The following is a 15,394-nucleotide window of genomic DNA, read 5'->3' as shown; positions in this document are numbered from 1 at the left end:
ATGGGTGCTTTGAAGTTATAAGTTATTATCATTATCCTTCAATCTGAAACTGTTCCATATATTGGTTAAACCCATTTCTTTCCTTACCGGAACATTTGTTGATAGGAACAATTTGTGTTTCTTAATCAGCCTGTTGGACTGATGTTGGGGGTAGCATACTTGTAGCGACCAGACATAATGTATCCTTCATGCCAGATTTTGCAACCCATATGTTGAGTCGGACTGACAGTACTTGTGGAAGTAGTTCCATTGGCTTCCGTGGGATTACCTGTGGGAGTGAGTGCTGATTCGCATGAATAAACATTGCAGAATCTTTCCCTCCTTGAGCAATTTAGCAGCTAATTCATTTCTTGGAGAAAAAGAAGGAAGCAAGACTAGGAGTTCCCAGTCACTGCTGGATCTTGGGTGAGAATAATAATCTTTCTGCTGCTTTCTGAACATCTGCAAGCTCCATTAATAATGATTTGGGTTTGTCATCCCATAGATCCCTAAGCACTTTTCCCTGACAAAGGAGGAACACATTTTACAGCTAGTGAAACAAACCAGGTCTTCTGAATCCTAGTCTAGGGTGGGGTCTTCTAGGCCACACTACCACCCTATGACAGTACTGTCTTCTACAGTTGGCCTATAAGATTAGGATTTGCCTACATAGGTAGTTCATGTCAAGCTAGGGTATAAATCTACCCTGCACCAGCTTGCCGTGCACTAAGTGTCCATGTGGACCCCTGCTACTATGCACTAAAATTTCCCCAGTACACTGTTTCAATGCAGCATACTGCACAACTGAACTGTTAGCTGATATCAGCAGCGTCCACATGGACACTTAGCATGTTGGAGGCTAAAACAGGGTAGATTTACACCCCAGCCACCATGCCATGAACTAACTGTTCACGTAGACAAGCTCTTAATTTCAAAGTTTTCTAAGAAGTCACCGAAGAGGAAAATTAAAGTGAGAATATATTTGTCTTTCAGACAACTGTATAGAAAACTATATTTTCAATAAAAATGAAAATGGAAGCATTACAATAATTCTCGTTTTTTTTCTTAGCTGTCATATGTTGTGCGAATCCCTATTATCATACGGGAGTGGATTCAACAATTTTCAAGGCATTTTTAACTGGTCTGTAGTCCTATTGGTAAGTGGAAAATCACCAAGTAACTTAGACCAGTAATAGATGTTTGATTAGTGTTTCTGACTTTAAAACCTTACAGGGAGGTGCTGAATAGATTAAACCTTTCATGATTTACTTTGTAATACTTACAAAAATGTTTGGTATTTCTTGTCTCAGCTCCTAAATTTAGAACCAGCAGCTGTCACTTCTTTGTTGTACCAAGTCAGTAACTTTCCATTCTCTTTGTGTTTCTTTATGAATATCACTAACTCTTTGCAAGTACCTGCAGCTTAGAAGTGTGGGGAAATGGTGGGTACATGCGTTCTTCCTTCAGGGAGCAGTTGACACAACATGAAGCCCTGTTTAATGTGGGTCAGCATATTTCTCTAGTAGATCCCAGTGAATCAGTGTGATTCCCCACAGTTTCAGACCCCTGAAGTCAATGGAATTTTGTGGGTGTAAATCTGGCCAACTGAGCAAAGCAATCAGTCCTTTCCTCCATTTTCATCAGTAGGGTTTAACACTCTCCCTCCCTGAAATTTGTCACCTCCCACAGCAGGCTTCTTGTACTATTACTGGAACTGATTCTCTTCTCACGTCAGGTATGCACAGATGTAACTCCAAAATTCTGGGGAGTGACTCCTGACTTACACATTAGGAGAGAAGAATAAGTTTGGTTGTCTTCCCTAGGATCTATTGAATAGATTGTGGGTTTTTTTCAAGTAGAATAAAACAAATGTCATCAAGAAATTTAAGAAACTGGGTTTGGTGATCAGTTTGGGAAAAAAGAGGCTATTCTCTTACATAAACTTGACTATTCTGAATGGACCCATCAGCTTCTTCTGAGCTACTCTGACCTATTCTAATCAAAGGAAGCCAAAATAATGCCTTTGTCATCAACTTTTTGGTTTATGTAAAAGAAATTAGTTCTTGCAGACTACAGGCAAGCTGTTTCCAGCCAATCTGAACGCTGATATTTTAAATGTGTTTTTGTGTAGAACTCTGGTGAACTGCGTATGTTTCTTTACTCTAGGTCCTCACACATGTTCACATGAGCCTGGAGAATTTCATCAGGTAAGTATGTCACTAAGAAAGAAAAGCAGTGTTTCACGGTTCTGGAGAATTTGAATTCTTAGTTGCAGGGGGAATAGGCATATATTGACTGAAGAGTCATTCTGTGATTAATCAGTAAACAACAAAAAAAGAAATAACTGCATCAAATTTTCCCCTGAACGCTATGACGGTGTCCCAGAATTGTTTGCTGGACAGGATGGCATAGTGGTCTAAGCTTCAGATTTCAAAATATCTAGATTCTCTAACAATGGTTTCAAATCCCAGCATGATTAACTCAGCCTTTCATTCTTCAGTGGTGGATAAGTTAAGTTCCATGCTGTTTACTAAATAATTTAGTGCTTAGAAACCTGTTTGCTCTGCCTGAACATTAACAATCCCATGGTATGTTTCATCCGAGTACAGGTTTACCCTGCTGTCCTTGACCAAAATCCCCCCCCATGCATCATTTGTCCACCTGATTGCTGCCTTCTGCTGCCAAAGTAGCTGCATTTCTGGGCTGCTGTGTGATTATAGGACCAGATTGTGTTCCAGCCTTTTTCCGGTGTCCTAGAGTGGGGAAGGATGCAAAGAATTTGCTTTACTGACTCCCTGTGTAGGGGCTGTCCCAAATCATACTGTAGAGCATGTAGCATCCTCTCAAAGGATCACGGAGAGAGAATTCCTCATGTGTTCATCTGCCATGTAGACCCTATGCAGCCTCCAAACCTGAGGGTGCCTACGGCAGAATCTTTTCCATAATTTGTGAAATATTTTGGGATCCTTCGGAGTGAAAGATGCTTCAGAAGTGTAAGACCAGATCTTCAGCTGGGGCAATTTGGTGCAAATCAATTGAAGTCAGTGGATCTACACCAATGTACACCCTCTGAGAATTTGGCCCGTATAATACGATTACTGTCAGAACCAGCTCAGCAAGGATATTTTGCATTATTGTAGGACTCTTATTTTATGAACTAATTGGGAACCGAAAATTCATAAAATTGAAATCTTAGAATGACAGTAGGTACGCTGCATATATGAATGTGAGTGTCCTTAATGAATGGTAATTCATGTATACAGCGTGCCTGATTTTTCTTTGAGAGAACTCCCTTTCTTCGCTGCCAGATCTCTTAGTCTTTTCAAACCTGTACAGCCGCTTGAACATTGGCTGAGGGATTGAATTCACATTTGGCAGCAGAAAAAAGGTTCCTATAACTGGCTGTTCATAAAATCAAGGTTCTACTGTATTTAGAAAAACTATTAACCTAGGAAAGGGGGAATGTAAACCAGGGGAACCAACTAACAGGTCCATTTGAAGAGGAGTGAAGCGGCACATGTTGCCCACAATCTCCACTTGTTTAGGAGACTCAGAACCTGTCAGGGCATCCTAGCAAGTGGGCAAGGCTGGCTTGTGAGGGGGCAGGGCCTGAGTGCCAGGAAATGTGTATTGAATGAATGCATTTCTGTGCGCCTGCTACTTGCAAGGCTCCTGCAGAACCCTCGCCAAAATTTTACAACGGCTACTTCTGGTGGAATCCCTGGGTGATGGTAAATTGTAGTGTCTTCTGGAGCAGAGAGAGAATACAGGAGGATTGGATTTCAGTCCTCAAACCCAAAAGTTGGGGGAATCATGGTCTCCATTTTGAACAACTACAGTTGGGAGAGGTTTGGGGATTCAAGGTCTGGGGGAGTGAGTAGGAGAAAAGATACAGACATCTTTTCTTAGTTTGACAATTAGATAGAAGTGTAGTATCTGTGTTTCTAAGTATCAAACCATAGAGTTTTTGCACCACCTCACTGTTTTTCTCTCTCAGGTATGGACTGCTATTCGACCCTGTAAAGATAATCTCAGTTTTCCTGAAAGACCCCTATAAGTGGCCAGCAGTGTATCTCATTGCTGGTAAGATGACAGTGTGCAAATATTATTTGCTGAATACCTAATGGTGTCACTTTTGCATTTAACAGCATCCCATGAAATATTTCTATCACAAATGTATTTTCTCTGCACTTTTCTGGACACAAGCAGCGTCCAGTTTTATCACACAAACCCAGATGTGGATTTTTGGCAGGGTTTAAATCCCTGGTAGGAGAGGCAGCATAGCGTTTGGTTTTCTCTTTTTTGCATATTTCCATATTTACGAGCAGCGTTAATGAAATCAAACAAAAGCATATTCAGTGAGAATGCCAAACCAGGGATGAACCTAGCTCAATTATGAGTGATGCTTTGAGACTTAGATTTTCCTAAAACAAGGCATTAAAAATCTATCTCCTAGCAATGAAGTCTCAGTGCCAAATACACCAATGGGGTACGTAGCTGTAACTCCACTGGAGAAAGCAGAGTTGAATCCATTTACACCTATCGTGAATTTTAGCTTCTATGAGAGAGGCTTCAGAGGAAGAGTTTCTGATCTATTCTATTGATTAGCCTGCTGCCCTAACTACCATAGTGTCTGTGGCCAGGTCTACACTAGGAATGCTTTGTTGGTATAGCTGTGCTGAGCATTATACAGGCAAAGTGCTGCTAGGATGGTTGTAGCTTATAACCAGCGCTTTTGACAGTATGTTTTTTTCAGGCCCTGGAGCAAAATACGGGTGAGGGTGAGAGTACAAGTCCCCCAAAAGTGCATTTTTGACGGTATAACTACATCTGCATTAGGGGCTTTACCAGGACAACTAAGTTGGTCAGGGATCACACCTTTTCACACCCTGACCAACATAGTTATGCCAGCAAAACGTTGTGGCCTGGGTGCTCTCCAACGGTGCATTAAGCAACATGACTGACGTCTATCACATGTGACTTGTTCTCTCTCTCCCACAGGGGAGATTTGTGTGTGCAATGGAGCACTTTGTTTTGGTAGGGGTTTGTTTGTGTTTTTAAATGTCTATGCTGTTCTGTGTTAGTGTTAGAGAAGGCAGGTCAGAGGAGTACACCTGGTATGTGGAGCAGAAGGTGGGGAGGTTTGTGATGGTCCTTGGTTCCTGGGGGAAATTTAATTATCATTCCATCAGAATCAAAGCTCTGATTTCCCCTCATGTGAGTGAGGTCAGTAGTTAGTACAATTGATCTGATTCTGCAGCTACTGTGGCACCTTAGAGACTAACAAATTTATTAGAGCATAAGCTTTCGTGAGCTACAGCTCACTTCATCGGATGCATTCCGATGAAGTGAGCTGTAGCTCACGAAAGCTTATGCTCTAATAAATTTGTTAGTCTCTAAGGTGCCACAAGTACTCCTTTTCTTAACACGGCTGCTACTCTGAAACCTGCAGCTACAGTACGTGCGCAGCTCCTATTAACTTCAGAATGGCTGTAGAATTGGGCCCAATATCTTAAACCTTCCTGATTTACAGAGCAGTTTGCTGCCTCTTTCCCAACAAGTGCAGATACACAGAAATAGTGAGCAGTTTTAAAAATGCTAATCATTTTAAAAATCTAAATCAACTCTGAAAATAAAGATCTGATACAATTATGGCACACTCTAGAAGGATGCTGAAAACAGCATGGAATTCAAGTGGATTTTTGCTTTAAGTGTTGGTTGTGGTTTTCACTGTAGAGTACAAGAAGAGATACTCAGCTCCTTGTTATTAATGAGAACTGCACATCTCATTCCCCACATATGGCACTAAACATTTTACCATATGGTGCTTGTTGTTTTACCTTTTCCCTTCAGCTTCATTATATTTTTTCATATAACGCACATTCAACCTGTGGAACTCCTTGCCAGAGGATGTTCTGAAGGCCAAGACTATATCAAGATTCAAAAAAGAACTAGATAAGTTCATGGAGGATAGGTCCATCAATAGCTATTAGCCAAGGTGGGCAGGGATGGTGTCCCTAGCCTCTGTTTACCAGAAGCTGGGAATGGACAACAGAGGATGGATCATTGATGATTACCTGTTCTGTTCATTCCTTCTGAAGCATCTGGCATTGACCATTGTCGGAAGACAGGATACTGGGCTAGATGGACCTTTGGTCTGACCCAGTATAGCTGGTCTTATATTCTTGTATTTACTCAGGCGTGAGGAAGTGATGATATTCTGCTCAGACTCTGTCTTCAAGACAAGAATAGGTGGATGTTTCTCCTAACATCATTAGCTGTAAAATAGTTAATAGTTTTGAATTTAAACTGTCCTTGTCACGTATCAAAGTTAACATCTCATTGAGATGAATGAGAACAGCGCACACCCCTCTGCTGACTGCTGAAACACCTCATGCAAAGTCCAGTTTTGGACAAAAGATCTAAGAGGAGTTGTAGGAAAAGACATTTTCCCTTTCCCATCCCAGCCGGTTGATGCTAAGCAGCTGCATAGCCACTTGGGAAGCCCATGTGCTTTAATAACAACTGGGGCCCATATGCCTTCCTAAGTGAGCAGTTTTAGAACTTTCCATATAGTAGCTGCTCTCCATGCCACTCTTCTACATGACCTCTGTCACACCACATTACCACTGCATGCTGTCCCTATCCTTGCGGGGAACCACAGTTGTTCCACAGTGTGTTTAGGGCCTTCCACTTCTGTAGAGCAGAGTCTGGCATTTAGCCCTGGGAGCTATGATTTCATTCTGTCTGAAGTGTCATCTCGGTGTTGGATCACATTCAGAACAGCATATTCATAACCAGAAGGTTTTAAACATCGTTTTAAAAAATAAAAGCTTCCATTCTGCTGAAACTTGTAGATCTCCAGAGAAGTTCTAGTAGAACATATCACTGCCCACCAGTTGAGTCCTACCCGTGCACTTACTTACCATAGATGTGTTTGATATAGATTTATTTCCTGATGTTTTATTATTTTTCTCCCTTTCAGCTGCTGTTTTGTTTGCACTTCCTGCAGTTTTTATAGAAAGGTATTTAAGAAAGGTAGGTGAACTGGTTGTTTGCTATGCATTGTGCTTTCTCTCTGTAATGGTATTTCTGACTGAACACTTCTGTTATGGATCTGTTGGGAGAAGTGAAATACCCATAAGCCATTATTGATTGTAAAGCACATTAGTAGCGAAGTAGCACAGTTTAATGCACTCGTGCATTTCAGCTTTTGGAGCTCAAGAGTAAAATGTAGGTTGGGCACCAGTAAAATGAGTTATGTGGCCTCAGTCTAGCTAGCTTTTTATCAGCCCTAAACTACCACACAGTTGGCACAACTCGTAGTCTTTGAGTCAGAGACTAGAGTTGAAATATATGTTGGAGGCTAAGATGGTTGGCCTTTGGTAGAGGTACATGGAGGAAGCTTGCAACATTCCTAGTTTTCCTTTCTGTCCAGCTCTTTTATGAGCAGTAAATTCACCAAAATCACTCCGATTTAGAAAGCACATTAGTGATAAGGCCAAAGAATCACTGGTTATGCTATAACATTATTATCCTTTGTAGGTTCGTGGCTCTGAAAGCATTGGTTTGGTGTTGCAGTCAGTAAACCTGTTTTTACTGGTAACATTCCCAGCTGTGATGGTTTATAGAATGCAAGCCATAACTCCAGGTGAGAGACGCTTGTTTTGTGCTAGAGGTACTTATGGCCAGCATTATAGTTTAATATGCAGTTTGTCATACAACAGGTGTGTTTGTCTTCAGGTGGGAGGAGAAGGGAAGGGCTGCTGGCCACAATATATTGTGTCATTTTGAATTTTAAAAACAATATTTAAAAGTGTATAGAGCAGTCTTGGTAATTCAGTATCACATGGTCTCTGAACAGTGCCACAGAACAACAGGCATTAAAATTCTGACTTTGATGTCTCAAAGTTCTATTAGTAATGTACATGCATACTCATCTGACTTGTTTGGCATGCATAATATAAAGAGACAATTCTTCAAGATATTCTATCCTTCTCTTCCAAGTGTTCTGTTCCCTGGCCATTTTGTACATGTGTGTAGCTTCTGTCAGGGGTGATGGTAATAAGTTTGCATACCAAGAGGAGTCAGGAGTCCCAGTTCTCCTCTCTCAAAGTTTATGATGTTAACAGAAACCTTTGTTGGTCTATAGCCTCATATAATAAATAGATGCTTGTACAATAGATTATTAGGCCATCTATCCCAAATTCTAATTTAAAGCACTGCACCCACAAGTAGGCATATTTTAAAAATACATTTTAGGAAATGTATATTGTTTATATTCCTTTTCCCAATATACCTGTGCGTAAATATGTCTTCTTTATAAAAACTTACTCATTCTGGCAAATGTATCGTTCATTGTCCCAGTCTGGCACCAGGTCACTTCCATTGTAGTCACCTGTGATATTTTTAAACACTGGATTGTGGCTAAATGAGGGAATCTGTCTGAAGGAGATGGCAGATTATCAAGGTGAAAGCTGCTGTTCACATACACACAGGAAGGAATTTCGTAAAGGCCTAAGATGCCTGCAAATGAATATACAAAAATGTGAGTCTAACTTTTGGTGCAAATGGCCAGTTAAATGCACAGCTAGTCATTTGAGTGTGCAGTCACCCAGTTTGCATATGCACATATGTGATAATTACAAGTGCTTCCTGTGTGCACACTAGTGAACCTAGAGTTCTATAGCTTGGGCACTGAATGTACATAGCAGGTTAACCAATTTGCTAAACTATCATATTGTTTATAATTTGCCTGGATGTAGCTGGCAATTCTTTCAACAAATAACCAAGCAGAAAAAATACTTTTTTCTTTGAACAAATTGGGCATGTATAGTAATGCAATAGCAATAGCTCCATCTGCTGAAACAAATAGTAAATCATTGGAAACTCCACGTGTCACAGCCAAGTGAACTCCTACTCAACTCCCAACATTATTAGTATGCCATGACACTTTCATGTCTTGCATGCTCTGTTTAATAGTGCACCAAACAAAAAAATCTGCATTCATTCAGATTTTTGAGGGTAATTGTGTGAGGTGGGTAATAGTGTTAATTCAGTAAAATTAAATGATGAGTACCAATAAATAGAGAAGCTTTCTCAAAATGGTACTTCTTTCATTTGAAGTGTCACTTAGTTTTGCGGTGCGCAGATTAACGATGTAGCACCATCATTTAATGTAACTAATATGATATGGCTACATCGCTAGGGAGAAGGAATCCATATTAAACCATATTTCAAGAGGCTTTCTCTGCCATGCTTTATGATTTTAACTACTTACATTGTTTGCCATTAAAAAGTCCCAGGTACCACAGTTCTTTCCTATACTAAATCTAGAGAGAGCCTATGGTTTCTCTGGTATCACTGTGTGGTAACATTGCTAATACATGCTTTCTTTTCAATGGTCACTTCTGTTACCAACCTCTGATTCACAGCTTTGCCTGGTTTCAGGGTTGAACCACCCTCCCGGGGCAGCGCAGTTCACACTGTGCTTCTCTATAGGAGCAAGGCTCCTTTCGCTATAGGGAGGATTCATGGGGGGGAGAGCTGGCTGCGTGTCCATTGCTGCCATCCAGCCGTTTCACTCTCTAGGGGTCTGTTGGAGCCTCTCTGGCAGAGGCTTCAGTGCGGATGTACTGAGCCAGTGTATCTCTTGGCTGACTTGCCATGCCCTTTCCCTGGCCAAGGGCTGCCCACGTTTGGGGCTGCATTGGCTCTTGTGGGCTTTGTGACAACCTCTCTGGGCAGAATCTGTGCTGCCAGGGCCCTCTGCCAAGGTCGGTGCCAGCAGGAATTTGCCTCCCAAGGTGTGTATAGATTTAAAGGACACTTAAGCAGTCACATGTCACTGGGCACCTCCTTGTAATGAGCAGGAATTAGTTTTCAAATCTCTTTTTTGGATGCATTAGGCAGGCTGCATAGATAGACTGATATCCTTTATCTAATTAGCAAAGACAACATCATTTTACTGAGTCTGTGTGTTTGAGAAGAAAAGATAAACTGCACCTGGAACTACCACAACAGGTTATTTTCTCTCTTGTTTCTTAGCTGGAGGGTTGCTGACCATGTTTGTGTATATCATCATTGCCCTGAAACTGTTCTCCTACTATCAGGTGAATCGCTGGTATAGGGAGGGAACCCCCAGACCAGCCAGAGGAACTTCCAGAATGCAAGGTCAGCAAATTCTGAACCCTCCTGTCGCTATCAATAGGCACTGAAAAGAATGTACCATTTATATGTGGCTCAGTGGACCGAGCACAGCAACGCCAGGGGCTTGGGTTCTAATTCCAGCTCTGTCATGGATTCCTTGTGTGGCAGTCTCCTTGTCTCAGCTTCCCAATCTGTTGATGGAAAATCTCTCTGTCCAGAGTGTTTGTAAATGTGCTTTTGTTGAGGCATCTAGACATCTGTTACCTCACACAGTTATTGTAAGGATTCATTCATTAATATTTGATATAAGATATAAAGTGCTCTATACGGGCTAGATCTGGTACCACTGATTTTGGTGGGAACAGGACCAGGGCCTCTGTGTTTTTGAACAGGCAGAGTCTCACTCTGCTCTTAGAACAGTGTGCACACAGTAGGTTAATGTCTAAGTTCGCCCTCCCTAGGGTTTGCCTTTTTTGTTAACTTAAGTAACAGCCATACTTACTCCTCAGCCTACACTTTCTCCTGACCTTCGCTTGTTCCTAGCAGCATCCCTATCCCTAGTTCTCCTCTGCCTCCGAAAGACATTTTGACCCCTTTGATGCTCTTGGTTGGGAGCAAATAGGATTCACCCGGCCTGGTGAACCAGCAATAATAACTCAGCCTCTCTGTCCTGTGCACTGAATGAGGCGGCGGTCCTGTGGAAAAAATAGAATGTGATCATGTCATTAACGCATACGCACAAGGGTGCTGAATTAAGGTCGCACAGGCAACCTGAATTCTGATGTTTCCTAACTTTTGTGCGCTTGTCTTTGAAACCGTAATGATCATTTAACATAGTTTTTTTGATGTAATTTGCTAGGTTTTAAAAAACTTAACAGAAAAAGCAGAAATTTCATCCTGTGGAGCCATATTGACTCCCACGTGAGTCACCAGTTGGGTTGGGGTCAGTATCTGGAGCTAGCTGTCTTGGTGTAAAAACACACCTTTTTGGCAGTGAAGACATAGCTGTAACTGGGAGTAGATTGACTAAAATGATTTAAATTTCTCTCTACCATTGACTTCAGTGGGCTCAGAGTTAGGGCAACTCTGAGCTCATGTGAAAATCCCACCATAAGCTCCTACCTGCTTAGAGTCTTACCTACTCTAGCCTCTTGCTTGCCTCATCTGATCTCCTCTTTTAATTGTATATTAGCCTCCTCCAGTCATCCTGCAACCAAACCCTGTGCACTGGTTTGCCTCAACCAATAGCAGATGATGCGCATAATCACAGAGGGGAAGGGCAGTAGTTCGTGTGATCACAAAAGGAAGGGGAAGTAGCTTACACATTCATGAACCACAGAAGATTTGTTCATGAGATGATTTCTTTTTCATGAAGATGTGGTTCTCTTTGTGAAAAAGAGGAAGAAGGGTCCAATGGTTAGGGTGCTAGTCTGACACTCAGGAGACCCAGGTTCAAATCTCTGCTTCGCCATAGACTTCCAGTGTGACATGGGGGAAGGCCTCTCTGTGCCTCAGTGCCCCATCTGTACAATGGGGATAATAGCCTCACCCTGCACTGCCTCAGAGGTGTTGTTAGGGTGAACACAATCATTATGAGGTGTTCAGATATTATGGGGGCTACCTAAGTGCCTAAAGAGAGAGAGAAGAAAAATTGACCCTTGACCCAAAGTGTTGGAAACTATGCACCCAATGATTAGCATGAAGTCAAAGCTGGACAGAAAGTTGGTGTTGGTGTCCCCTCCTTGAACTTTGTAAAAGTTGAGCTCTCTTCAATACCGGCTTGTTATATAAAGTCATTTGTGACCTTCGATTCACTTGAAACCATATGATAGATGTTACACCTTTTGTTAGCAACAGATCCTTCAGCCCATCAGTCCAGAAGGAACGAAAGAGGACAGTCAAAGCAGATCATGTACCCAATGAACCTGAAAGTAAAAGGTAACATTTCCTCATACTTCAGCAGTTACTTCTTCACCGTCAGCACTTTTCACTGTATTTGCAGCAGCTCTTACCCTGATAACCAGATGAACAAAAATTGCATTTATAATAGCTCTTCTTAAAAGAACATTGTCCCTTAAAAATCACACTTCTGGCTGAAAATACTTTGCCTGCCACTGTTACAAGTCCACCTAAGGCAACTGTAAGTGGAGGAGAACAGAGAAAACAATATCTGGGTTTTTTTAAAAAAAGAAAAGGAGTACTTGTGGCACCTTAGAGACTAACAAATTTATTAGAGCATAAGCTTTCGTGAGCTACAGCTCACTTCATCGGATGCATTTGGTGGAAAAAACAGAGGAGAGATTTATATACACACACACAGAGAACATGAAACAATGGGTTTATCATACACACTGTAAGGAGAGTGATCACTTAAGATAAGCCATCACTAGCAGCAGGGGGGGGAAAGGAGGAAAACCTTTCATGGTGACAAGCAAGGTAGGCTAATTCCAGCAGTTAACAAGAATATCAGAGGGACAGTGGGTGATGGGGTGGGGGGGAGAAATACCATGGGGAAATAGTTTTACTTTGTGTAATGACTCATCCATTCCCAGTCTCTATTCAAGCCTAAGTTAATTGTATCCAGTTTGCAAATTAATTCCAATTCAGCAGTCTCTCGTTGGAGTCTGTTTTTGAAGCTTTTTTGTTGAAGGATAGCCACTCTTAGGTCTGTGATCGAGTGACCAGAGAGATTGAAGTGTTCTCCAACTGGTTTTTGAATGTTATAATTCTTGACGTCTGATTTGTGTCCATTCATTCTTTTACGTAGAGACTGTCCAGTTTGGCCAATGTACATGGCAGAGGGGCATTGCTGGCACATGGCATATATCACATTGGTAGATGCGCAGGTGAACGAGCCTCTGATAGTGTGGCTGATGTGATTAGGCCCTATGATGGTATCCCCTGAATAGATATGTGGACAGAGTTGGCAATGGGCTTTGTTGCAAGGATAGGTTCCTGGGTTAGTGGTTCTGTTGTGTGGTGTGTGGTTGCTGGTGAGTATTTGCTTCAGATTGGGGGGCTGTCTGTAAGCAAGGACTGGCCTGTCTCCCAAGATCTGTGAGAGTGATGGGTCGTCCTTCAGGATAGGTTGTAGATCCTTGATGATGCGTTGGAGAGGTTTTAGTTGGGGGCTGAAGGTGATGGCTAGTGGCGTTCTGTTATTTTCTTTGTTGGGCCTGTCCTGTAGTAGGTGACTTCTCCACAGCCTCAGAAACAACTCTGACATCATAATCAAAAAGGCTGACAAAGGAGGTGCTGTCGTCATCATGAATAGGTCGGAGTATGAACAAGAGGCTACTAGGCAGCTCTCCAACACCACTTTCTACAAGCCATTACCCTCTGATCCCACTGAGAGTTACCAAAAGAAACTACAGCATTTGCTCAAGAAACTCCCTGAAAAAGCACAAGAACAAATCCGCACAGACACACCCCTAGAACCCTGACCTGGGGTATTCTATGTGCTACCCAAGATCCATAAACCTGGAAATCCTGGACGCCCCATCATCTCAGGCATTGGCACCCTGACAGCAGGATTGTCTGGCTATGTAGACTCCCTCCTCAGGCCCTTGGTTACCAGCACTCCCAGCTATCTTCGAGACACCACTGACTTCCTGAGGAAACTACAGTCCATTGGTGATCTTCCTAAAAACACCATCCTGGCCACTATGGATGTAGAAGCCTCTACACCAACATTCCACACAAAGATGGACTACAAGCCGTCAGGAACAGTATCCCCGATACTGTCACGGCTAACCTGGTGGCTGAACTTTGTGACTTTGTCCTCACCCATAACTATTTCACATTTGGTGACACTGTATACCTTCAAATCAGCGGCACTGCGATGGGTACCCGCATGGCCCCACAGTATGCCAACATTTTTATGGCTGACTTAGAACAACGCTTCCTCAGCTCTCGTCCCCTAATGCCCCTACTCTACTTGCGCTACATTGATGACATCTTCATCATCTGGACCCATGGAAAAGAAGCTCTTGAGGAATTCCACCATGATTTCAACAATTTCCATCCCACCATCAACCTCAGCCTGGACCAGTCCACACAAGAGATCCACTTCCTGGACACTACGGTGCTAATAAGTGATGGTCACATAAACACCACCCTATATCGGAAACCTACTGACCGCTATTCCTACCTACATGCCTCTAGCTTTCATCCAGATCATACCACTCGATCCGTTGTTTACAGCCAAGTGCTACGATATAACCGCATTTGCTCCAACCCCTCAGAGACAAACACCTACAAGATCTCTATCATGCATTCCTACAACTACAATACCCACCTGCTGAAGTGAAGAAACAGATTGACAGAGCCAGAAGAGTACCCAGAAGTCACCTACTACAGGACAGGCCCAACAAAGAAAATAACAGAACGCCACTAGCCATCACCTTCAGCCCCCAACTAAAACCTCTCCAACGCATCATCAAGGATCTACAACCTATCCTGAAGGACGACCCATCACTCTCACAGATCTTGGGAGACAGGCCAGTCCTTGCTTACAGACAGCCCCCCAATCTGAAGCAAATACTCACCAGCAACCACACACCACACAACAGAACCACTAACCCAGGAACCTATCCTTGCAACAAAGCCCGTTGCCAACTCTGTCCACATATCTATTCAGGGGATACCATCATAGGGCCTAATCACATCAGCCACACTATCAGAGGCTCGTTCACCTGCGCATCTACCAATGTGATATATGCCATCATGTGTCAGCAATGCCCCTCTGCCATGTACATTGGCCAAACTGGACAGTCTCTACGTAAAAGAATGAATGGACACAAATCAGACGTCAAGAATTATAACATTCAAAAACCAGTTGGAGAACACTTCAATCTCTCTGGTCACTCGATCACAGACCTAAGAGTGGCTATCCTTCAACAAAAAAGCTTCAAAAACAGACTCCAACGAGAGACTGCTGAATTGGAATTAATTTGCAAACTGGATACAATTAACTTAGGCTTGAATAGAGACTGGGAATGGATGAGTCATTACACAAAGTAAAACTATTTCCCCATGGTATTTCTCCCCCCACTGTCCCTCTGATATTCTTGTTAACTGCTGGAATTAGCCTACCTTGCTTGTCACCATGAAAGGTTTTCCTCCTTTCCCCCCCCTGCTGCTAGTGATGGCTTATCTTAAGTGATCACTCTCCTTACAGTGTGTATGATAAACCCATTGTTTCGTGCTCTCTGTGTGTGTATATAAATCTCTCCTCTGTTTTTTCCACCAAATGCATCCGATGAAG

General features: G+C 42.4%; 1 protein-coding gene across 1 annotated transcript in view; it reads left to right on the top strand.

Moving 5' to 3' along the window:
• LOC119841075 (diacylglycerol O-acyltransferase 1-like) overlaps positions 1–15,394 on the top strand; it is a 42,237-nt gene that overhangs the window by 7,338 nt on the left and 19,505 nt on the right. Inside the window, 7 exon segments of the mRNA XM_043494734.1 lie at positions 1,049–1,136; positions 2,146–2,186; positions 3,977–4,062; positions 6,965–7,017; positions 7,525–7,630; positions 10,027–10,152; positions 11,980–12,066. Of these exon segments, the coding sequence (XP_043350669.1) occupies positions 1,049–1,136; positions 2,146–2,186; positions 3,977–4,062; positions 6,965–7,017; positions 7,525–7,630; positions 10,027–10,152; positions 11,980–12,066 (587 nt within the window).

Source organism: Dermochelys coriacea, chromosome 12 (genome assembly GCF_009764565.3).
Source record: "Dermochelys coriacea isolate rDerCor1 chromosome 12, rDerCor1.pri.v4, whole genome shotgun sequence".
NCBI classification, from domain to species: domain Eukaryota; kingdom Metazoa; phylum Chordata; order Testudines; family Dermochelyidae; genus Dermochelys; species Dermochelys coriacea.
This window is presented reverse-complemented; position numbering and strand designations above follow the sequence as displayed.